Source organism: Leucoraja erinacea, chromosome 1, assembly GCF_028641065.1.
Source record: "Leucoraja erinacea ecotype New England chromosome 1, Leri_hhj_1, whole genome shotgun sequence".
NCBI classification, from domain to species: Eukaryota; Metazoa; Chordata; class Chondrichthyes; order Rajiformes; family Rajidae; genus Leucoraja; species Leucoraja erinaceus.
The window spans coordinates 151,345,031-151,371,672 of record NC_073377.1 but is presented as its reverse complement, the minus strand read 5'-3'; the positions used below and the strand labels follow the sequence as shown (position 1 = coordinate 151,371,672).

The 26,642-nt window shown below is 43.2% G+C and overlaps 1 protein-coding gene across 1 annotated transcript in view; it reads left to right on the top strand.

Annotated features, from left to right (window-relative positions):
• The window catches only part of gask1b (golgi associated kinase 1B), a 54,559-nt gene extending 28,246 nt beyond the window's left edge, over nt 1-26,313 (top strand). Inside the window, exons 2-4 of the mRNA XM_055645808.1 lie at nt 10,195-10,409; nt 19,532-19,758; nt 25,580-26,313. Coding sequence (XP_055501783.1) covers nt 10,195-10,409; nt 19,532-19,758; nt 25,580-25,787 — 650 coding nt within the window. The 3' untranslated portion in view covers nt 25,788-26,313. The remainder of the gene's footprint in view (nt 1-10,194; nt 10,410-19,531; nt 19,759-25,579) is intronic.
• Nucleotides 26,314-26,642: the final 329 nt, after the last annotated feature.

Here is a 26,642-nt window from a genome sequence, read left to right as displayed (position 1 = left end):
TCTGGTGCCATTTTAAAATCCGCTCTACTGTATGTCTTATGAGTGGCGCTTGATCCAGGCGAGGCCCAGGCTGTTGACGAGCCTTCAGCCGTTCTCTTCCTTGGACATTCGGATCGTCCAGCAAACCAATGTCCCTCTCCTCGCTCATGCACCTTCATTCCCCTGGGGTGCCTTCCGCAGTCCACCTCGAGGGTGCGGAATGCAAGACCGCGGTTCCCTCTCCTACCAGCCTTGCTCCCCGTACCCATCATCACAGGCTCCTTCCTCTCCAGTCTCTGGACTTCAGAGGACAAGCAGGGGCCGGCTTGGTGGCTTCCCCCCACAGGCCATTGTCTGTCAAGTCTTTATGCTTCTGGCTACGTTGCCCACTGGGTCTTTGCGCGGAGAGCTTTGTGCTATATATATTGACCATTTATCTTAATTCCGGATAACAACTGAGGGACATCCAATGATCCCTTTTCATTATGCAGTATATTTTAGTTTCTTTCTTAATTTTCAGCAATTTATTTTCATGCTGGAAACATGCAATTAAAATTTTTTAGATTAGACCTAATGTTGGTACATCCATTTTATTGTGTTTAGGAAAATGCATAGTGTTCATGTAATACACTTCTGTTCAAGTATTCAGAGCATGCAGTGCTAAATGACACAACTTCACATTCCAACTAATACTCTGCCCTAAAGTTCCACAGCTGAGCATATATTAAGTAGCAGGAAGTAATCTCCTGCAATGTTATTTACATATTTAAATAAACATGCATAAATATAAAACATCACATACATTTCTTTATTGCAATTATGGGGAATAAAAGTTAATCAAAACTCATAACTAAATCTTCTGTTCTTCTCCCCTACTCCCAATTCCGACATCCACTATAAACCCACTGACTCCCATGGTTATCTAGACTACATTTCTTCCCACCCTGCTTCCTGTAAGGACTCCATCCCCTACTCCCAATTCCTCCGTCTACACCACATCTGCTCCCAGGATGAGGCGTTCCACACCAGGGCATCGGAACTATAGATGAGGCTCGCACCAGGGTCTCTTCCATACCCTGTAACACTGCTCTCTCTCCCCATCCCCTACTCGTAACAAGGGCAGAGTCCCCCTAGTCCTCACCTTTCACCCCACCAGCCGTCACATACAACAAATAGTCCTCCGTCATTTCCGCCACCTCCAACGTGACCCCACCACTCGCCACATCTTCCCATCACCCCCCATGTCTGCTTTCTGCAAAGACCGCTCCCTCCGCAACTCCCTTGTCAATTCTTCCCTTCCCTCCCATACCACCCCCTCCCCGGGCACTTTCCCTTGCAACCGCAAGAGATGTAACACTTGCCACTTTACCTCCCCCTTCAACTCCATTCAAGGACCCAAGCAGTCATTCCAGGTGCGACAGAGGTTCACCTGTATCTCCTCCAACCTCATCTATTGCATCCGTTGCTCTAGATGTCAGCTGATCTACATCGGTGAGACCAAGCGTAGGCTTGGCGATCGTTTTGCCGAACACCTCCGCTCGGTCCGCATTAACCAACCTGATCTCCCGGTGGCTCAGCACTTCAATTACCCCTCCCATTCCGTATCCGACCTTTCTGTCCTGGGCCTCCTCCATGGCCAGAGTGAGCAGCACCTCATATTCCGCTTGGCAGTTTGCACCCTAGCGGCATAAACATTGACTTGTCCTATTTCCGGTAGCCCTTGCTGTCTCAACTATACATTGGATATGGTCTTCTTCCATAAACTATTTCTCCCTCATGGTAATTTATATCATGTAGGTGAGTCTCTTATATTCCTTTCCTGTGCTCCCATCGATTTCTTTGCAATCAGTCAGTTGTGGTAGGTAATTGAAAGCTAGATTTTCATTATTATTTTCATTTAACACAGTCTTTACATTACAGTATGTATCCACTTAGCGGAGTCAGGGGATATGGGGAGAAGGCAGGAACGGGGTACTGATTGGGGATGATCAGCCATGATCACATTGAATCGCGGTGTTGGCTCGAAGGTGCTGCACCTATTGTCTATTGTCTATTGTCACTTCCCAGAAAAACTGCTGCTTTCTTGGGTTTGTGGGGATGGGAACAACGAAGCTGGTGATCTTCACAGATTATCTGTCATTCATGAACGACATGGTGTGTGTTGGACGGAAATACAACTGTAGGCTGGAACACAATCATATCTAAACTTAATACTGGTAGTTTAAGAAATGAATGATTTATTTATGAGTTGTGTTTGTCACTGGCAATATCGGCACTTATTGGCTATAACCCCTATTGACAACTACATATAACTTCATTATATCTCTTCAGCTACATTATATTTCTTCAGCTACCAAAATCCATATTTAATTTTGCATTAGTGCTTCTTTTTTCATTTAGTCTTAAATTATTAAGACCCTATATTTTTTTTTTAAGTAGAATGTTTGTTCCTTAGGAACAAAATTATTATTTTTTCTCACCTTAAATTTCATTTTGAAAATGTTCTACTAACTCGCTATCATTTTACCTATTTACACATCTGCTCAGTTTACCATGGACACTCTCTGAAGTCAGACTTAACCAAAATTAGAATATCAGCAGCTGTTTCCTGTTTCCCTTTCAAATATTCAATCCGACATTTTGATCTCTATCACATAAACATTCACAGACCATGAGTGTACAATCAAGTCCTGACCGTGCTATGTGACTGCATCTGATCTGGCCTGCTCTTTGTTGGTTCTGAGCCATTTTATCACAAAAAGCTACTTTCAATACATTCCAGATAAACAATATACTTCAGACTGAGCTAATTTGCTTTCTCAAACTATGCTAAACTTGAAATTTCCATGAAAAGAACTGTTTTTTGCGATCGACATAACCCTGCAACCTGCACAACCCTAATCACAATTATACGGCAACAATTTCTAGGGTGGACTTTGCTGAGGTTGGACTATGGAACTTGGTTTGCATTATTATGGTCTGAGCACATATTGTTACAGAAAATGCATTATATTATTTTATATTTTCTTGTGTTGTAGTGTTCATGTAAAGTTGCAGCAAGAGTGTAATTGTTCCATTCCTGATGCAGATGACAATTTTAATCAGTCATGACTCCAGACTCTCTCTATGCTAGATCTAATTTCTGTAACAAATGTTAGAAAGTAGGCCAGTTTAGATTTAGTAATGGGTAAATAAGAAGAATATTAATGAACCCAATCCAAATAAAGGTTTAACGGACTAATTTGAATCTAAACAACACCTCCACTGAATTTTAACTGTGTGCTAAAAATATGGGCAATAATAGAATATTCTAAATAACTTTAGAGCGGCACAACAGGGAGTTGCTGCCTTTACAGCGCCAGATATCTGGGTTCAAGTCAAGTCAAGTTTATTCGTCGCATACACATACGAGATGTGCAGTGAAATGAAAAGTGGCAATGCTCGCGGACTTTGAGCAAAAAAACAAACAAACAAACTACAAACAGAATGGTTCAATACTGACTATGGGTGTTGGCTGTATGGAGTTTGTACTTTCTCCTCGTGACCACGTGGGTTTTCTCCAGTTTCCAGTTTAATTGGCTTCTTTAAATTGCCCCTAGTGTGTAGGATAGAATGTGTGTATGATAGGAGAGAGGTATGGGTGATCATTGGTTGGCATAGACTAGGGGGGGTCAAAGGACATGTTTCAAAGTGTATCTCTGAACTAAACTAAACTAAACTAAACTAAATTCTTGTTTTGTTTTGAAAGAAAATTTGAAACAGGTATTTGCAAAAAAATGTTTTTTTCTGTGCATTAATGAAATTAGGTGGAATTGCCTGATAATATTCCCGTTTTAAACTATTGATTTACCACTTATTATTTTCAGATTTCTAGATTGTCAACACATGCAATGGCAACATCAGCCAAATTACATTGAAACTGCTAAATCCCCCTTAGGTTACACAACCTCACATTCGGCCTGTCGAGCCTGCACCGCCATTCAATATGATCATGGCTGATCATCCAACTCAGTATCCCGTACCTGCCTTCTCTCCATACCCCCTGATCCCTTTAGCCACAAGTTCCACATCTAACTCCCTCTTAAATATAGCCAATGATCTGGCCTCAACTACCTTCTGTGGCAGAGAGTTCCAGAGATTCACCACTCTCTGTGTGAAAAATGTTTTTCTCATCTCGGTCCTAAAGGATTTCCCCTCTATCCTTAAGCTGTGACTCCTTGTCCTGGACTTCCCCAACATCGGGAACAATCTTCCTGCATCTAGCCTGTCCAACCCCTTAAGAATTTTGTAAGTTTCTATAAGATCCCCCCTCAAATCTCCTAAATTCTAGTGTGTACAAGCCAAGTCTATCCAGTCTTTCTTCATATGAAAGTCCTTACATCCCAGGAATCAGTCTGGTGAACCTTCTCTGCACTCCCTCTATGGCAATAATGTCCTTCTTCAGATTTGGAGACCAAAACTGTACGCAATACTCAAGGTGTGGTCACACCAAGAACATGTGCAACTGCAGTAGAACCTCCCTGTTCCTTTACTCAAATCTGTTGATGCTAAACAAAACATTTAATACCTGCCAACATCACCACACCTTCCACCCCACTGTAAAAATATATTCATTCCCAGACAGAGAAATAGGGTTGCATGGCACAGAAACAAATCCTTTAGCCCATCAAATGCATGCTGTATCAAGCACCCATTTAAACCAATCCTATATTAATCATGTGTTATTCTCCTCACATTCCTATCAACTCCCTCACAGATTCTACCACTCACCAACACCAACAAGGGGCAATTTACAGTGGGTCATGGACTTACCAACCCATATATCTTTGGAATATGGAAGGAAACCAGAGAACCCAGAAAAAAACAATACAATACAATACAATACAATACAAATTTATTATCATTTGAGCCCCAGTGAGACTCAAACGAAATGTTGTTTCCACAGCCATACAAACAAAGACACTGTCTTACAGACATACACATAATTAAATTCACACAAACATCCATCACAGTGAAGCCACTGTGATGGAAGGCAAGTCTTTTCTCTCCCCTGTTCTCAATTTCTCTCCTGATGTCCAAGCCCCAGGCGGGCGATGATGAGTCCCACGGCCATTTTAGGCCGCGCGGGGCGATTTACGGCCCCGCTCCCGGTCTGAAAGTCCAAGGTTGGAACCCCCACGGGCGATGGTGAGTCCCACGGCCATGAAGCCGCGCCGGGTGATGTACTGTCCCGGTCCGGGTTGTTCCAACCCCGTGACACCGGCTGGAGAAGTCGCGTTGCGGGAGCTCCGGGAAGCGGTCTCTCTCTCTCCTCCCAGACCCGCGAGCTCCCGATGTCACAGTCCACTGGACCTGCGGCTGCGTTGCTGGAGCCTCCGAGCCCCAGGAGTCGAGTCGCAGCAGCGAGTCACCGCCGCTCCCCACGCTCCGAGGCTGGCCACCCCCGACGATGGTGAGTCCGCAGATCCGCAGCTCCGCAGTCTCCCGAGCCCCCGGGTCGTTCAGGCTGGAGGCCGCTCCACGGTGCTAGGCCCCAACGACAGCCGAGACCCGACAGGGAAAAAGTCGGGTCTCCCGGACAGGGAAGAGATTTAAACAGTTTCCCCCTCCCGCCCCCCACATTTACACATTTAAAAATACTATTAAAAAACACCAAACACTACATTTAACTAGACATGGTCGCATGAAAAATGTGCAAAATCCACACAGACAGCAACAAAAGTCAGGTTTAATATCAGGGTGCTGAAACGCTGGGACAGCGCCAGAGACCCGGGTTCGATCCTGACTACAGGTACTGTCTGTACGGCGTTTGTACGTTCTCCCTGTGACCTGCGTGGGTTTTCTCCGGGATCTCCAATTTCCTCCCACATTCCAAAGGTTTGTAGGTTAATTGGCTTTGGCAAAAAATTGTAATTTGCTCCTAGTGCCTAGGATAGTGTTAGTGTGTGGGGATCGCTGGCCGTCTCGGACTCGGTGGGCCGAAGGGCCTGTTTCCGCGCTGTATCTCTAAACTAAACTAAACCCATAATACTATCAACATTTGAAGTTTGAATTTTACTACAATCTACTGGAATTTATGGTCAAAGACATGTTATGATTCATTGTAGTGTAATTTACAAGCAAGTCTTGATGTATTGTCATAGTTTATACCTTAAGGGATAATCAATAAATATTGCACTTTGCATTAATATGTTAATGAATTGTTTATTCCAAGCCAATTGACATTATGGATGCATATCTAAAGAATTAAGATCTCAAATGTAGGAAATGTGTTTTTTTCCACATCCATTTGATTCAAGCTTGGGTAACTATCCATGTCACGCTACTACTTAAAGACGGTGACGGGTGATCTGGGGAAATTATACATAAAATAAGAATAATTATTAGACACAACAGGGGTTTTGTAGGAGTAAGGTTTGCAAACGCTAAAATAATTGAATTTTTTTAATAGATAGTGATATGACTGAATTTGGGAATGCTCATGAATGTATTTGTAGAAACTTCCAGAAGACAATTGATGAGCGATAAATCTGTGGAATTCATTGCCACAGATGGCTGTGGAGGCCACATCATTGAGTATTTTAAAACATAGTTTGAAAGGTGAGCAAAGGTTATGGGGACATTTGCGGAAGAATGGGGTTGAGAGGGAAAAATAGATCCGCCACGATTGAATGGTGGAGCAGAGACGATTGGCTGAATGGCCTATTTCTGCTCCTATGTCTTATGATCTTATGATCTAAGTCCCTTGTGAGCATTTTTTAACTGAGCTTGACGCTCATTAAATTAGGAGTGTGGTATTGGCACACAAAGGAAAATCTCTGAAAGGCAGGATACAGAATGTAAGGACAATGGGCCAATTTTCTAAATGGGCTAGATATGACAAGTGGTGACCTGGAAATGGCTACAACTATTTGCCGTTTTTATAAATCCATGAGATGATTGAACAGGAAGTGACGTAAGTAAACTAAAAACAAACTTGCCTTCCCCAGGAACTTTCCCCTCAACTGTAGGAGATACAACATCTGTCCTTACACCTCCTCTCTCACCACTATTCGGGGACCCTTCTAGTGAGACAGATGTTTATACATACCTCCTCCAACCTTATCTCTTGCATTTGGTGCTCTAAACATGGTCTCCTCTCCACTGGTGAGACCAAATCTAGACTGGGCAACCGCTTCCGTGAACACAGGTGCTGTGCCAACTATTTTAATTCCCCATTCCTAAATAGTTCTTTCTGTCCTCCTCCACTGCCAGAGCAAGGCCACCTAATTTTCCACTTGAGTAGTCTATGAAGTAACGACATGAACAATTAATTCTCTAAATTGAGGTAACTTCCTCTTGCCCTCCCCCTTCACACCCACCCAGCTTTTCCTCCGCCTCTGCTGTACACATTTTACTCTCCTGTTCCTTTCCCCTTCTCCGCTTCCTCCATCTGCTCTTCTCACTGCCCTCCTGAGTGCCCCAGCTCTTTTTCCACCCCTCTGTTCTCTTCTACCCAGCTTTCCTCCCTCTGGTTCTACATTTCACTCCCCACCTCCCTTCTTATCAGATTCCACCTTTTCACCTTCTCCGGCTCCAGCCTTGGTTTCTTTCTCCACCCTTCTCCCCCCCCTCCTGACTCATCATTTTCATTTTTTTTTCATATCCCCATGAATCCATCTATCACTTGCAAGCTTTTGCCCCATCTCTTCTTCTCATATCTTTCTATTGGTATCTCTCCTCTACTCCATCAGTCTGAAGTAAGGTTCCAACCCGAAACAACATCTCTCCTTTTCCCTCTGCGGATGCTGCCTGACCCACTGACCTATAGAGTTCTATATTCATAGGGTTACAGCACGGGATCAATCGGTTTGACTCACCATAACCAACAGTTCATCCAGCAGTTTGATTTTTGTTCAAGATTCTGGCATCTCGAGTCTCTTAACATAGAAACATAGAAAATAAGTGCAGGTCGGCCATTCGGCCCTTTGAGCCAGCACCGCCATTCAATGTGATCGACAGATCATCCCCAATCAGTACCCCGTTCCTGCCTTCTCCCCATATCCCTTGATTCTGTTAGCTATATCTAACTCACTTGACTCTCATGCTTTACCACAGAACTAAGGCTGCCTGACGTGCTCTTTCCAACATTTCCTGCTTTAATATCAGATTTCCAATAACTGCAGCTTTTTCTGTATTTTCAAGCCACATATTAAGGACCAAAAAAATGGCATCTTTGTAAATAGAATGGAGGAAGCATTAAATTACAACAACATGTACTGATTGATGAATTGGATAGGCAAATGTGTGGCAAATGGTCTTCATTATGGCTATGTTTGATGCCATCTTCTTTGATCAAAATGACTGGATCAGTACATCACTAAACAGTGAGACTCTGGCAATGGGCCGCATGGTGGAAGAAGGATGCGCCATAGAGCTGAACGACCAGCGGACCACTGAGGGCAACCTGATGGATGGGCCGCTGAGAACAAAGAGGGACTCAGTGGAGGGGGGGTCGCTGCGAGCAAAGAGGGACCCGTTGGGATCGACCGAGAGCCATCTGCCGGTGGGCCGCTGAGAACCAAGAGGGTCCGGCAGGGGGCCACTGGGTACCAAGAGGGTCTCAGCAGGCTGCCTGCAGTTACATGCAGCGACAGGCCTGGTTCACCTCTTCGAGAAGATAACCCTGTACTAAGAACTTTTGGAACTTTATCTCCGGCTGATCGTGGCGGCTCTTTGTGTACTGCCCAGGTGAAGACTGCTGTATGATTTCACCGGGTTGTAAGCAAAAACAAAGAATTTCACTGTACATAGGTACATGTGACCATAAAGTACCATTGACATGGATAGTCATAAAGGTTTGGAGGAGCATGAATATTAAAATCTCATTTTCGGGTACAGAAAATAATCAAAAAAACTATTAAAATGTCTTCCTTTACTGTAAAAGAAACAGAATATATAGGCCTGGATAGACAACAGGCAAAGTATTATAAACAGCTCTGGGCACCGTATTTGAGGAATAATCTATTGGCCTTAAAGAAAACTTAGCATTGACTCATCGGAATCTTACCATGACTGCTTGGGTTAAATTACATGTCTGCTTAAGTAAACAAACGTGGAGCAGAAGCAATTTTGATCCCCAAATTCTACCATGATCAATTTCGCCCCTCTGATTCTTTGATTGTTTAAATTTGGAAATGTAAAATAATTGAAAAGTTGAAAATATAGGTGAATAATAGTGAAGATACCTTTCTTGGGAAAAGTCCAATATAGGTCATGTTTAAGGTATGTAACTTCTAGAGATTGAGTTGCTCATAATGTGGCCTCTGTAGACACGGATTTGTGACTTTATTCTTTGTATGCATTCCCAAGCTTCACTGCGGGTTGTAACTTGCTGCCTCCTGTCAGTTTGTTTAAGGTGCGCTATTGCAGGATAAGTGACTTTCACTTTTCCATCCTGTTGGTGAATTATATGTTAGAACATTACCTATTTTCCCACCTGTCTTTAATAATTCTTCTCAGCAATAGCTGTTTTGTATCCAGAGCCAAAAATTGCAATTACTGGTAACCTGCACCAAATCATTAGATGCTGGCAGCACTCAGCAGGTTAAGCAGCATTTATGCAGAGCAAAAAAGGAGTTCATAAGTTCCTAGTTCATAATTGATAGGAACAGAACTAGGCCATTTGGCCCATCAAGTCTACTCCGCCATTCAATCATCTCTCCTAACCCCATTCTCCTACCTTCTCCCCATAACCTCTGGCGCCCCTCCTAATCAGGTTAAGGGTTTCGTCACGAGAACTGGAAAAGTAAGAAAACAAGGGTGTTTTAAATTGTGGGATAAAGGGGAGGTGAAAGGAACAAAAGGAATGTGTTTGATAGGATAAGATCAGAATTGTAAAGGATCAAAAAAGTTGAAACGGATAGAGAACAGAAATTATGGGAGAGGGAGAGGGAGAGGGAGAGGGAGAGGGAGAATTTAATTTTAACTTAAATTTTGGAAAAATATATCTGCTCATTCTTCTCATTCTTTAACAAAGTCACTAGAAACATAGAAACATAGAAAATAGGAGCAGGAGTAGGCCATTCGGCCCTTCAAGCCTGCACCGCCATTCAATATGATCATGGCTGATCATCCAACTCACTAACGAGAGTTGGTTTATTCCATAGTCAGAACTGATTTTGTTGCATATTTCTGAAAATCAAATCAGGTGACCTTTTTGCTCTTTTTCAACAGACGGCTTACCTCGTCCTGTCATCCTCTGGGATGATTCCTTGCAAATGGCCGACAATGACACGCAGTCTACAGTCAAATTGGATTGGATGTCCTACCAGAAATTACTAAAATGGAAGTGTTGGGTCCACGGCAAGGTTCCTAAGCCAGATTGGAGGTGTACGGATATTCACCACTATGAATGGTGCAAACTAGCTCTTTTTGATTTTCTACTGCAGGTAAGATACAATTGGCTAGTGTTATTCTGTGTATTTTTTAATGTTATGTAGGGTTACTGCTCCATCCAGAAAGGCCAATGTTTATATTTGATGTTTGTCAGTGATAATTTCACCCATGTGCCTATGTCTTCCCTGGTTAATTTTTTAATGAACCGGGTAAATTATATTATTCCTCAAAAAAGTATCTGCACACGTTCAACGTGCAAGGTCAATTTCTGGATCACATGTTTTCCATATTTCCATAGAAAGAGGTCATTCAGCCTGTACACACTCATTCCACCACCATATCCCCTTGTATCCTGTTGTTCCGCTACACATTATATGCATAATATAATTTTGCAGTGTAAGGCCCCCCAAGTATTTGTGCAACCTGATCATTGTTTAATATACTTTGTTCCACTGTTGAAATCTAAGGAAATAGATTCCTCCTTGGCCTCGTTGCAAGGAGGTGTAAGGTGAGTGTTGGCTGCTTGTTGTACGGCATTGAGGCCTGTGATCACTGGTTAGGGGTGGAGTGAAGGTGATTTAGAGTCTGCAATAGGCCTTGAATGGGGTTATTAGTGGGTCGGAAACTTCAATTGATGGCTAGGGACACAATGAATGGGTGAAGAGCCCCATCAAGTGATCTGCAATTAAATGAGGGTCATGCCAGTTGATTTCAATAGACAATAGACAATGGACAATAGACAATAAGTACAGGAGTAGGCCATATGGCCCTTCAAGCCAGCACCGCCATTCAATGGGATCATGGCTGATCATCCATAATCAGTTCTCTGTTCCTGCCTTCTCCTCATATCCCCTGACTCTGCTTTCTTCAAGAGCCCTATCTAGCTCTCTCTTGAAAGTTTCCAGAGAACCGGCCTCCACCGCCCTCTGAGGCAGAGAATTCCACAGACTCACAACTCTCGGTGTGAAGAAGTGTTTCCTCGTCTCAGTTCTGAACAGCCGGCCCCTGGTTCTGGACTTCCCCAACATCAGGAACATGTTTCCTGCTTACGGCCCTTCAAAGCCAGCACCGCCATTACTGCCTATGGAAGTGGAGGAGGTGATTTAAGTGGGGTTATCAGATGATGTACAGGGGTGGGTTTTTCAGGAGGGATGGGTCTAGCAGTGGGTAACAACACACCATGGGATGAAGGTGGCCATCGTGATGTAGAGGTAATGTTGTCAAATGTGACATATGATGATGATGAAACTTGTACCTAGGTACAGTGAAATGATTTGTTTTGTATACAATCCAGTAAAATCATACTATAGACAAGCCCAATAATAATAATAATAATAACAATAAATTTTATTTGCGGGCGCCTTTCAAAGTCTCAAGGACACCTTACAGAAATTAACAAGAGAGAAAAAACATATAGTCGGAGTAAAATAAATAATAAGGACATCACCAATACACAAATCAAAGACAGAAATCGCTCCAAAGACAAAAAAATCAAAAACACAATGTGAAGAGAGAGCAGCGGCAGCTAAAGCGCGCCAGCGTACACTCTCCCTTCCAACAGCCATCTTGGACACAGACTAACATATTAACTTACACACAAAAAAATCATCCCCCCACAATGGTTACCACTGTGGGGGAAGGCACAATGTCCCATCTCCAATTCTCCCAAAGTCAGGCCTATTGGGGCCACTGCTATTGCCTCTACGGAGGCCCGATGTTCCTGGCCGTTCTGGCCGAGTGGTGTTGCCCCGGCGTCGGGAGAGTCCTCTCAGCGGCTGGGCCACCTGGAACGGCCGCTTCCTAACTGGGGACCGCGGCTTCCGAAGCCGACAAGGCCGCGCCGGTTTGGAGCTCCCAGGCTCCCGATGTTAGAGTCGGGCGCCGCTCGCTCCGCTCCGCAGACCGGCAACCCGGAGGTGTTGATCTCGGCGGCCACAGCTCACCGGAGCTCCAGCGCGTCGATCCAGCGTGGCGACCCAGGCAAGGCATCGCCCGCTCCGCTCCGCGATAGCGCTCCAGCGCTGTGCTGCCACCGAAGCCGAGGTGCTGGGCGGTCCCCGCCAGGAAACGGCGCTCCACGCCTGCTGGTAGGCCACGAGGATGGGTCGACGGGGCAGCCTGGAGAAAAAGCTGCCCCACCAACCAGGCAGGGACCTAGACATGTTGTTACCCCCTACCCCCCACATTAAAAAGTAATTTCTCCAACAGACAAGGCACAGGACTCACTAAAACTGCAAAAAAAAGTGAATTAAACAGACGGCTGCTGGTTAATAGATAAGTACACTATATCTCTATGAGCAGAATTACGTTTGAATTTGGCGAGTCTTCACATATATGCACTCGTACATGAAATATATCGTGCCACATTCTTAAGGGAATTAAGAAGGAATCAATGGTATTGGAATTAGAGGAAGTATGATTCATTTTAGGGAATGAGATAAATAGATCCCCCCCAAGGTTAATTGCATGTTGAGGAGACTAAAACAATCCTTTAACATTGCTTACTTCATGTTGCCAAATGCCATAATGGCACCATTGAAGTGATTTCATCATCAATCTCTTCTTTCACCAAGAGATGACGAATGAAATATGGCAACTGAGCCGTGTTCTTCATGGTCTTGTCATGGAACACTGGGAAGTATTTTTCAGTGATGCCAAGTTGGTTCACGGCTAAAGGAGACATAATATAAAATAGTAGGATTAAACGAGAACTTACCAGTTTGAAGTTTGTTCTGTAGTTTATGAGGAGTTACGATGAGGGATTACGTGAAGAACCCGTCCAGCACGCATGCGTGGTATACTTCAAAGCAGTGGTGTGGAATCACAGGAAACACAATAATTGAAATAAACATAGTAAAGAAAAGGAGAACTAAAAATACCAGTTGATCTCTATAATTGAGGGTGGGAGCGGAGGGCACGTAATCCCTCATCGTAACTCCTCATAAAATACAGATGAAACTTCAAACTGGTAAATTCTCGTTTAATCTTACTATTTTACTTCGGAGTCACGTGAGTGACTACGTGAAGATTTTAAAGCTCTGTGATTTCAAACCATGTAACAGTTCATACTTCACTCGCTGTCTAAGTCATTTGAGGGAGGAAGTATGTTATCGTAATCAATCATGAATCTGTTTGTAAAACAATAATGGTGTTATTAACAAGACCAAAATGCTCCCCCGGGCTTAAATTATATATTTGCAGAGTCTAATACTTTTTCTGCAAACGATACAGGTTCTGCCAGCAGCTTATTATAAAAGTTTGGAACGTATACTCCCTAGACCACCCCGCTGTAGCCAGGATGTGGTCCATAGGCACATCCATCCTCTTAGTCACCGATGTGGATGCTGCCCTGGTGGAGTAAGATTTATACACGTTAGTATTTACTCCAGCAACTCCCAGTACCTGCTTGGGCCACTTGAGATAGTTTGGCTTGTCACCCGACCATGAGGTTTCTTGTGGCTGACCCATAAGGCTTTTTCTCTCCCTCGGGGATTTCTTATTGTGTCAATGTAGTTCAATAAGTGGGTCATGACACATAACCGTGGGCAGGTGGGTATGCCCGGAATTCCATGACTGGACCTGATGTTCCTGGTCTGCTCTGTTTGACAAGCCCCTGAATGGTAAATGTGACGGTCTGGTGTTATAACCATATTGTCCAATCGTAGTAGATGGAGGAACTGGACTCTTTGTGCTGGGACAAGGCCATCAGCATGACCGTCTTCAGGGTAGGTTGTTCCAGGGTGAGGGACCTGACAGGTGACCATCCCCTAAGGTACGTCAGGACCACACTGACATCCCAGATTTGGGTGTACCTAGGTCTGGGGGATTAGATTTGAATATGCCTCTCCTGAATTTGATCACCAGTGGGTGGTACCCTATGGCCTGTTGTCCTGGTGCCTGAGTTAAGTAGGCTGACAGAGCACTTCTGGCTGTATTAATGGTGCTGTAGCTGAGTCCTTCATTGTGGTGAAGACCTGCCAGGAACTCCAGTACAGGTTTTGTTGTAGTTGAATGTGTAGTTCCTGTATTTGAACAGTATCTTCCCACTTCTTGATGTTCGCCAAGTATGTTCCCTTGTCGATATGCGATGGGATGCTGTCATCGTGTCGATAGTACTGTCTGACAATCCAGGCCCAGCAGTGGTCTTCCCAATTCTGCAACCCAGGCCATGCAGTGTTTTTTTCAAATCTGCAACCCAGTAGTTTAATTTATCGTGGCATGGGTGGCTTATGCCTGAAACTGGGTGAGTTGATAAGTCTGGGCTACTGGGAAAATCATTAGGGTTTTAATGACCATGTCGAGGACCACTGGGAACCATGACTGTGGAGGTTTAGTCGGGGTACTATTAAAATACCTGAAGCAGAGTCCATCTGTATTTTGCGTAGTACCCGACTGATGAGGCTGTAGTACCTGACTGATGAGGTAGAAAAGGGGAGAACATAGAGATTAGATTCCCCCCCCCCAGTTCAGTGGGAATGTATCCATTGCCACTGCCTCAAAGTTTGGTTTCATGTGACATACATCGGTATGTGGTGATTCAATTGGAATACAAGGAAATCGATATCTGGTGTTCCATATTGCTTTGTAATTTCAGCAAACACTTTGGTTTAATATGTCTGTTTACAGTATTTAGCTCACCTGGTAGGTAAGTTGCTGATGGTCAAATATGTTTGACGACATACGGTTTCCAATTGTTAAATAAATTGTCACATGATATCGATTTTATTCCGCTCAAGTGGTTTGGTATATGCCACCACTGTGATGTTGTTAATTTATAAACGAACATGCAAAATCGTGCACTACTGAACAATATGCTTTTACCAATAGAACGTACTCAATATTTCCAACTAGGTTTTATGCCCAGTGTCTATAGTGATGACGACTCTAGATTAGTCCATTTGCCACCATTTTCTGGGTATGGGTTATTTTGTTTAAACACTAGCACCTTAGCTCTAATGGAAAGGTTCAAGTTAAGTAGCTGGTAATGCTGCTACTAATTCCCAATTACTCTTGCCACTTTGTTGAATGGTTGGTTGATTGTTACCATTAATTGTGACAGGTTGTGCCATACGCTGACTCTCCTTATGGCAATGTTATGGATAAGTGGATAGAGTTAACTGAATACCAGATAGTCCATAGTTGTGCATGGTGTCAACGTAGATTTATCTGGATTGTATGACAGAGCCCAGGCTAAATAAGTTTTAGTAGCTAATGCTGCTTATTTAGTTATTTCCATGGATTTGTCTGTTGTTAATATCATAGAGACATGCCATAATGATATGTTCCTTAATAGTGTCAAGGCTGGTTTAAATATCTTGGAAAACAGTTTTGGCTCATATTAGCCATTGTTAATAATTTATACTGCCATAGTTACCCCATCCAGGTAAATTGTGGTATCTCAGAAGATCTTTTATGAATGGTTACTGAATAGTATGCATCTTTTAAGTCGATGTCTACCATAAAGTATCCTAGGAAATCTACGGTTAGCAGTTACAAGTTTCCATAAAGTGTGTATACCTGGTGAAAATACTCAAGTGGTTAAGTCAATGATGGTGCTACATTCATCATCTTTGGGTTTTTTGGTACCAAAGGTTCACATTAGACTTCTTTATGACCCCTTTGTATATCTTCTCCAGTTAGCTAGTCCCTCATGTTCTTTTTTAGTGGGAGGGTAGACCCCTTTGGGGTGCATGCTGAACTGGTGGCAAGTTTCTTAATTCAATTTTTATCCTTGAATACTTTTGGTATATAACTACCAAGTGTGATAGTTCTTCATGCTTCCAACCCAGGTGTGACCCCCCCCCACCCTGTTAGTACAAACCCTTCACCTTTTATGTGATGGTAGGAACCATATTAATCTGCCTTCACTGTTGTTTAGTGGTGTGTTCATTTCTTCGGTTTCTGGTTCCTTGTCTGTAGGTGATGTTGGGGGGTGGCGCATTTTCCATGGGGCCCACTCTGGACCCTGGCCTGAAAAGGCTTAAGGGGGCTGGCATGCGGGTCCCGAACTTTCACCAGTACCATTAAGTAGACGCCTACTGGTGGACGCGTAGAGGTACTGCTGTCTGGTTTTGTGTGGTTTGCTCATTCTAGGCCCTGCCCTCATGATGCCGAATATCTTGGACACTTTGTCCAGTTTTTTAGGCTTGGTTTGGTAACTTTGCCAGATAGCAGGATCTGTGGTTGTGAAGTCGGCGTTCTCACAGTCCTGTGAATTTATTAGGTTGAGGGCAGGTTTTATGACTTCCTTCGAGAAGGTGCGGTGCATACTGTGAACAGTAGGGTCAGGTGTTTTGCCATACTACTCTGCCCCTATGGAATGAGCATGCGAAAATGATAGCCGACGTCAGGGGTATCAAATGCAATTTAAGATATTTGGGTATTTAAATGCCCTGCTCAATGTACCCCCCAATAATGGTGGGCACTTTGAGTAAATGCAATTTTGGGGAGGCGTGATAAAATCCAACGCCTCATGACTACCTGTCTTGGAGAGGTTTTTTTTTTTTTTTTTGAAAAACCAGGTAGTAAGCTGGCTGTCAGTTTAGACTGAAAAGGCCATCTCGCTCGTGGTGTAGCCACGTAGCGGCCACACCCAGCAGCTCTTCCTGATCCTGTACCTCAAGCATACTCCCGATGTTGTTCAGCCAGTGACCCCTCTTCTTGACTAGCCCAGCCCTGGTCGCCATCGATCCCTCGATAAGGGAGATGGCCAGTGCTATAGCACTGGAGCGGGAGTGTTATGCTCCTTTGGCGAGCTTGCCCCAGCTCCCGAGGCAAGTCTCGCTGGAGTTTTTTACTCCATGACCTTACTCTAGGCTTGGAGAACAGACACTTACTTGCTCTCGGGCGGTAGTTTGAAGTGCCGGTTCCATCTTCCGTGTCTGTCTCCAGCCCGAGGTTTGGTTGCTGACTTTGCTCTAGAGGCTGCCTGCCGTTTTCAGGCGGCATTTCTGCGGTTCTCGGGCGGCGAGTCTCTTTGTCGGGAGTATGCAGGGGTTACCGGCCGGTTTTTGAGTTTCCCTCCAGTCCGCTGCTGTTGGTCAGACAGCTGTTAGCGGACTGGACATCGGCTCAGTACCCTGACTGTGGATCGCAGCGTGTGCAGTCCAGGTGCCACCTCTCCCCCTTCCACTGACGGAATGCTCCTTCCCTGGAGTCGAACGGGGGCCGCTTCCCTCTGTTCTGCTTTGCTCTCTCCAGTTTCCCCTGGAGCAACAAAGAGGAGCAAAGTTGTAAAATCGAACCTGTGGGTAAGAACTTACATAACAGTCCGTTCCTTCAGGCTTGTAGCGGGAGCGCCCGTACTCTCGTTCGTCGCTGTTGCATCTGCGTGAACGCTCATGTCGCGCATGCGTGCTGGACGGGTTCTTCACGTAGTCACTCACGTGACTCCGAAGTAAAATGCAGTATTTGTTTCCACTCATGTAATCTTTGTAAATTAACAGGGAATCCAATAGTATCAATATCATCAGAGTCTATAATTTTCTCTCTTCCTTTGTTTAAGAGGCATGATGTTGACTCCTGTTGGTATCTTAACAGTCAGTGTTTGTCAATTACAGCCAGTATCAACCATGCCTATTTTCAGCTTTCAGCAGCAATACATTGTTGATCTAAAGGTTTATGAAAATAAGATCTTCAAGTTCAACATTACAAAATGTTGGCAACTATTTCATTCTCCAAACGATACAATAATTTCAAAAATTAAGTATAAAATTGAGTGTTCAAAGTACACGTTGAATATTACTGTAAAGCATTCAAGATCTGAAATCAATGTGCAATGGGTGGTCACGGTCAAAGATATTAGAGGAGCTCCTCTAGGATCTTTGTAGATTAAATATCTTTATTGGAAATGAGTTATAAATGCCAATTATCTTTTATTAAATGTCCACATGATTTTCCTCAGATATATTTGTGGTGCCATCACTTGTATCTGGTTTGCCATGGTTTTAAAAACCTTTTATATAGAGAATGCTTTACTTTACAGATATTGAAGGTGCATTAAAATACTGTTCCTTCAGTGATGCTCCAACCACTGGAGGTACTATAAGCAATGTCCAGAAGATAATATTTAAAATGTGTTAATCTGCCATTTGTGATGAATCCCAATGCTGGCTATTGTTTTTAAATAATTGGTATTAGTTTATTACTGTCATGTGTACACAAATACAGTGAAAATTTGTTTGTGTGCTTTATTTGCATGCATATTATATATGAGTATGATCAACCTATACACAAGTACAACAGGTCGTGCAAAGAGAAAAAATACATGAGTGTACAACATGGTGTTCAGCATTATATTGTTAAAATTATAGAAAAAGTGCTGGTTAAAAAAAGTGCAAGGACTACAATGAGGTAGGTTGGGTAATTGGGACTATATCTCAGCTTATGAGCTGCATTTATCTACTGCATTTGGTACTCCAGATGTGATCTCCTTTATATTGCTGTGACCAAATTTAGACCAGGCGATCATTTACGTACCACTTGTGATCAGCGTGCCAAGATCTACCAGTTGCTAACGTTTTTAACTCCCCTTCCTGTTACCATACCATCCTTCCTGTTCTGGGTCTCATTCATTGCCAGAGTGAAGTCACACACAAACTGGAGTAACGGCGTCACATATTCTGCTTGGATAACTTACAACTCAATGGTATGAAGATTGAATTCTCCAATTTTAGGGAACGAACAATCCCCCTTCCCTCTTTAACCCCCCTCTCTTCCCTGTGCCTTTCTAAGATGTGCACCCATTCCTCATATTATTCTGCCCCCTGTGCTCTTCCATGGTCTCCTTGTACATCTCTTCTTCTGGCCTCTCTTCTCTTCTTAGGATTTTGTTTCCTTTTGCCTTTGCCCCATCTGGCCTTTGCCCACCCGTCTGCCAATCACCCCCACTCATCTGTATCCACCTGTTACTTGCCTAGTTTTGTCCCATGCCCTCCTCTCTTCCAGCTTTCTCCTTTCCCTGCAAACAGTCTGAAGAAGGGTCCAGATTGCAATTTTGTTTGTCCATTCTCTCCACAGATGCTGCCTGACCCGTTGAGTTACTCCAGCGCCTTGTATTTTTTTTGCACAAGACTGCAGTTCCTCCTGTCTTCTGTTTGTTTTTGTTTTTTGTTCTGCATTTACAGTTGATATTATTTTATTTTCAACATAATCTCAGGGAAGCTTTCTCTTTCAGGTTTATAATAGACTTGACAGAAATTGCTGCGGATTTCGACCTAGAAAGGAAGATACTTGTGCTCAAAACGGCCTGAAAATGAAATGTGACAATCAGGACAACATCAGCTTGTTTCACATTTTGTACAGAGACCGTGATCCACGGCATTTGGTCTTCATAGACAATAAGGGCTTCTTTGACAGAAATGAAGACAACTTAAATTTTAAAGTATTGCAAGGAATAACTGAGTGAGTATCTATTTAGAATGGGATATTAAAACTACAGCAGGATTATATGCTATGTTGAGACCCAATATACACACTATAGTGATACTGTTATGAGCCAAGCCATGAAGAGTATCTCTCTTCACTTCTTTATTTTTAGCTTACCATCCATGGAGCAAAACACAAAAGTAATGAGGAGATGGAAACATAAAATGCACAAGTATGATCAAGTGTTTCATTTTCATTCAGTCTAGCAGATTTGATTCTTGACAAAGAAATCCCATCTGATTGAAGGTATTAAAAGGAGAAGTAAAAGACAAATATTATTGCATAGCCATCAGTCTGAAGAAGGGTCTCAACTCAAAATGTCACCTATCCATGTTCTCCAGGGATGTGCCTGACCTGTTGAGTTACTCCAGTACTTTGTATCATTGTGTGTATTAATCAGCATCTGCAGTTCTTTTGTTTCTTCAGCAATTTTTGGTTTACTTTTAATTTTCATTATATTTTAGTCAGTGCCACTGAAATGGCTGTTAGAATTTAGCAAGGCTATTGACAGAGCATTACTGTTGGTTTAAGTCCCATGTTAGGTCCTCCTTTCCTGAAGAACACCTGTGATTTGATATTGCGGGAACTTGAAAGTCACCACGACCATTTAAAATTTCAGATTAATCAATTAACCAAATCTAAATTTACCACCTGAATTCTCTCAGCAATTGAGGACACGTGGTTTCCTGCAGTAGCCTTCTGTGAGTTGTAGAGCCGAGAAAAAAAAAATCATATTCCCTTTGCAGAGCTGCCCCAAATTACTGCAGGATGCAGCTGTTGGCTTCCAATGTTGGAAAGAGATCTGATAAGATTTAGTTTAGATACAGCGTGAAAACAGGTCGTTTGGCCCACCGAGTCCACGCCGACAATTGATCACTCGCACACTAGTTCCACGTTATCCCAGTTTTGCATTCTACACATTATGGGCATATTACACAAAGTGCTGCAGTCGGTACCCAGACGTGGTGCCGAAGGACGAGAAGCCGAAGCAAAGAAGTTGAAGCCAAATAGCCGAATGGAAACAAAGCCGAAACGCCAAATAACCTAAAGCATACGAGGCAGAAACGCCAATGAACAGAAAGGGCAGGACGCCCAAAAACCAACTAACTGAAAGGCTGCATCACCTCAAAGCAAACTCACCGAATGGCTGCTCTGCCGAAAACGCCGCCTAACCCGAAAGGATGTGTCACCTACAAGCCAACTAACCGAATGCCAAAAAGTCAAATAACGGACATGACGTCGCTGGGGGGCAGGACTTGTTAGCAATTGTTCCAGACCCCCGCGTCCACTACATCACTGGCCGGTGGAGACGGGAGGGTGGGGGTCATTTTCCCACACAAGCCATTATTTGTCTTTTCGGGTAGAGTGGCATTCGGTTAGTTGGCTTGTAGGCGACGCAGCCTTTCAGTTAGGTGGCGTTTCGGCAGAGCGGCCATTTGGTGAGTTTGCTTTTAGCCGATGCAGCCTTTTGGTTAGTTGGCTTTTCGGCTTCGAATGCTTTCAATTATTTGGCATTTCAGCTTTGTTTCCATTCGGCTCTTTGGCTTTGACTTCTTTGCTTTGGCTTCTCGTCCTTCGATGCCATGTCCGCACACGCTGTAGTCACTCAGCCGACTCAATCATTCTGAGGAAGGGTCCTGACATCACCAATCCATGTTCTCCAGCGATGCTGCCTGGCACACTAAGTTACTCTATCAGTTTGTGGCCTTTTATATATTAACCATCATCTGCAGTTCTTTAACTACATCCAATGATAATATCTTACTTGGTTAAAGCAGACAATTGGAAATAACGGACACCATTTGCCCCCTCCCCCCAATGGCCCGTTATAATGTGGGTGTGCTGCACTAAACACAAATACAATCAAGCAAAGTACAAAGGGTTAAATGAAGATAGTTAATGGCTACAGGGAAGGGAAATAGTAAATAGCACAGCAGGAGAATTCTGTTCCAAATTCAATATTTCAAAATGATACTTGGCCATTTGGGCATGACATTATATATTCAATGTATCTCATCCAAGCCAAGTTATGTGCTCTCCTGGGAAAGAAATAATGCAAAATGGAATGTGTTCAGGTCCATGCTCTAAATAAAATTACCCATTGAGCACTGTGAAATCGGCAGATTGTCCATGAGATGCGATTTTTTGCTCGCATGCAATAGCCCAGATGGTTATGAAATATATAAATCTTCCATAGCAATTAGGATAAACTATTTTTGCAATTTGAATACAGTATGTAGGCTCCTAAAAGTGCTAAATATCAGGAGAATTCAGCCACAGAATCATGATTCCCAGGGTCATGCTGCAGAGTTTGACTGTTACCAGATTTTTACAGTGGAGAGAGACAGGCGGACAGAGGATCTCGTGGGAGTCACTGGAAGTGTCTTGAGAGCAGTCAGTGTTACGGACACAGATGCTGAAGTCTCTGTGCGTATGAAGATAGACAAATCTCCTGAGCCTCATTAGATATAACCAAGGCCACTTTGGGAAGCTAGATAGGAATTTGCAGGAGCCCTCTGGAAAATTTATGAGTCGTCTTTAAATATAGGCGAGATGCTGGAAGACTGGAGGGAGGCAAATGTTGGGCCTCTATTCAAGAATGGCTACAAAGAAAAGGCTGGGAACTACAGGTCAGTGAGCTAAAGATCTGTGATTGGAAAGTTTTCTGAGGGATAGGATATACATGCACTTTTGTGGACTGTGCTGATTCAGGTGAGTCAACATGGTTTTGTACGTGGGAGGCGTGTCTCATGAATCTGATTGAGTTTTTCAAGGATGTGACCAGAAAGGTCAACGACGGCAGAGATGTAGACATAGATTTTAGTATGACATTTGACACGATTCCGCATTGTAGGCTGCTCTGGAAGTTTCGATCCCAAGGGATTCAAGGAGAGATAGCTGAATGGATAGAAAATTGGCTTCATGGAAGGAAGCAGAGGGTGATGGTGGAAGGTTGCTTTTCAGACTGGTGGCCTGTCAGTAATGGTGTGCCTCAGCAGTTTGTCATCTACATTAATGATTTGGATGAGAACATACAGGGCATGGTTAGCAAGTTTGCAGACGACACAAAAGTCGGTGGTATTGCAGGGAGTGAAGATGGTTATCAAAAAATTGCAGCAGGATCTTGACCGGTTTTGGAGGTAGGCTGAGGAATGGTTGATGGAAGTTAATACAGAGAAATGTGAGGTGTTGCATTTTGGGAGCACTAACATGGGCAGAACCTACACAGTGAATGGTAGGGCTCTGGCTAGTGTTGTAGAGCAGACGGATCAAGGAGTACAGGTACACAGTTCATTGAAAATGGCATCACAGGTAAATAAGGTGGTCAAAAAGCATTTGGCACATTGGCTATAGAAGTTGGGTCAGAGCATTGAGTATAGAAGTTGGGAGGTCATCTTGCAGTTGTATAAGACAATGGTGAGGCCGCATTTAGAGTATTGTGTTCAGTTTTGGGCACCATGTTATAGGAAAGATGTTGTCAAGCTGGAAAGGGTTCAGAGAGGATTTACAAGGAGGTTGCCAGGGCTTGAGGGTCTGAGCTATAGGGAGAGGTTGAGCAGACTAGGATTCTATTCCTTGGAGCACAGGAGGATGAACGGTGATCTTATAGAGGTGTACAAAATCATGAGAGGGATAGATCGGGTAGACGCACAGTGTTTCTTTTTGCCCCGAGTAGGGGAATCGAGAACCAGAGGCTTAGGTTTACTGTGAGGGAGGAAAGGTTTAATAGGAACCGGAGGGGAAACTTTTTCACACAAAGGGTGGTAGGTGTATGGAGTGAGCTGCCGGAGGATATGTGCACCTGATGATTTTATAAATCTCAATAAGATCACCACTCAGCCACCGAAACTCCGGGGAAAAAAGACCCAGTCGACCCAGCCTCTTCTGATCTGAGAACATCCTCATAAAGTTTTTTTTGCGCCCTTTCCAGTTTAATGACATATTTCCCATAACTGGGACAATACTCCATATGTGTCTTTACCAAAGTCTTGCCCAACTTTAATATAATGTCCCTATATCCATATACTATTTAACAGGATAAAAAGACACAAAATGCTGGAGTAACTCAGCGGGTTAGGTGGCATCCCTGCAGAACATAGGTGACATTTCGAGTTGGGACCCTTCTTCAGACACACTTACTTGGCTTTGACCCACCCTCATCTCCCTTATTCAGCATTCTCTCTTCTACTACAATCAATCTGAAGAAGGGTCCTGACCCCAAACCTCACCTATCCTTTCCTTCCACAGATGCTGCCCGACCTGTTGAGTTACTCCAGCGCGTTGTGCTTTGCTGCAGTTCCTTGTATCTCCATGTTCCAACTCCTGTACTCAATATCTCAATTGTTGTGGACGAGCGTGCCTAACGCCTTCTTCATCACCCTTTCCACTTGAGTCACACTTTCATGGAACCATGCACCTGTACCCTTGGACTCTCTGTTCTGCATTACTCTGCTTTACTACCCTGGTTTGTCTTAGATGCAACACGTTATATCTATCTTAATTAAATGTAATCTGCAGTGCCTTATCCATGCTACAGTAAATTATCTAATGCAAAAATTCTTGCAAGAATTATATTCTAAAAGTTGCCCAGCTTCAAAGAAAGATTTAAATTCAGCTATAAATAAATGATTTTGGGGAGTACAAAAAGAAAAATTTTGAGTAAAATTGGTCTTTGGATCATTCATTGGATCATTGGGTTAGCACGATCAAAGCTTCATCTCTCAGCCAAGAATTTTCAATGTAATTTGTTGGAGGCTGGTCATCCAGTTAGCTATGGCGATGGCAGGACAGACAGAGTTGGGTGCAAACAACAGATTTGGATAATTTGGCTTGGTGAACAGTGAGGAGGACACTAAAGATGCAGTGCCAAGATGTGGCAAACTCCCAACGAAAGAATTTATGCAGCTTGGAAACATGATCATGGAAATCTAGGTGGCAAACTGAGCTTGTCTTATAAAGAGGGCAACTGTTTCTCTTACTTACATTAATGCACATGAATGAGTCTGAAGAAGAGTCTTGACCCTAAACGTCACCTATTCCTTCTGCAGTTGTATAGGGCCCTAGTGAGACCACACCTGGAGTATTGTGTGCAGTTTTGGTGCCCTAATTTGAGGAATGACATTCTTGCTATTGAGGGAGTGCAGCGTAGGTTTATAAGGTTAATTCCTGGGATGGCGGGACTGTCATATGCTGAGAGAATGGAGCAGCTGGGCTTGTACACTTTGGAGTTTAGAAGGATGAGAGAGAATCTCATTGAAACATAAGATTGTTAAGGGCTTGGACATGCTAGAGGCAGGAAACATGTTCCCGATGTTGGGGGAGTCCAGAACCAGGGGCCACAGTTTAAGAATGAGTAAGCCATTTAGAATGGAGAGGAAACACTTTTTGGTGAGTGGCGAGTCTGTGGAATTCTCTGGATTCTGTGGAGGCAGGTTCTCTGGATGCTTTCAAGAGAGAGGACTCTTAAAAATAGTGGAGTCAGGGGATATGGGCAGGGCAGGAACGCGGTACTGATTTAGGATGATCAGCCATGATCACATTGAATGGTGGTGCTGGCTTGAAGGGCCGAATGGCCTACTCCTGTACCTATTGTCTATTGTCTATTGTCTATTCCTTTTCTCCAGAGATGCTGCCTGACCCGCTGAGTTACCCCAGGATTTTGTATCTATTCTCGGTGTAAACCAGCATCTGTAGGTCCTTCCTACACATTCAAAATATGACATGGTTTGCTTCCGTATAATATGTGCAGGAAGAAGGCTGTGAACAGCACATAAGATCTTTTGTGATATTTCCACAGATTTCCGGAATCTGCCATATCCATACTGAAGAACGGACTTCTCCGAGAGAGACTTCTTCAGTCCTTGTTCCTTGACCAACTTTACTGGGAGAGCCAGGGAGGTCGCAGGGGAATCGAGAAGCTGATTGATGTGATTGAAAGGAGGGCAACTATTTTTCTTACTTACATTAATGCACATGGACTCAAGGTGCTACCTATGAATGAGTAATTGCACTATTGATTAGTATCCTGTGAAGCATCAACTATTGACAAAAGAGGTTATTCCTCAATGCTTTATTCTTGACAGCAATTTTCTGTATTAATTTCTATACATATTAAATCTATTCTAGATTTACTTTTAGTTATTGAAAAGTAAAATGAATAGTTAAAAGGCAGGGAAGGTGTCTGTAACAAAAAAAAATACTTCCAGCCAAAGTACTTAAAGAACAACAATTTTGGAATGAGCACTTTTTGTAAAAATGTCCGCCATTGGACACTGACGAGGCAGAATAATCAAAGTTTGATAGGTTTTGAAGAAGTTATTTTTGCCTGCCTGAGAACATATGAATTATATAAAACAAAGACACTTTTAAATACCTATATATTTTAATGTACCAAGAAACTGACTAGTACTCAAATGCAACGTGAATATTTCAGTATAGTTTTTTTTTAAAGCTATTTTCTGTAATATAAAATGAAGTCACTCACATGTTGGACCAGACTTTTATTAAAATCATTTTGGTTCTTTCATAAAATGCATTTATTTATTACATCTTCATACTGTTTTGAGATTATCAGCTCTGAAAAGACCCTCTTGAATGCACAAAGTATTCCTTATTTTTGATCTGCAGTGGGCTGGTCAGAGTGAAGACCTGGCTTGTGATCTCTGCACACAAATAAAGAAGCAAAAACAACATTTCTTCCATTCGTTCGTAAGTTGCAAACGTGAGTTGCTGACAATGCCTGTATTTATTATCCATAACCATTCTATGGCCAATAGAGTGGTAGAGGTTCCCTCTGACACATCAGTCACTTGCCCTGCACAATTGCCTAAGAGTTGGTCAAGCTTTGCCCTCTCTCTTGT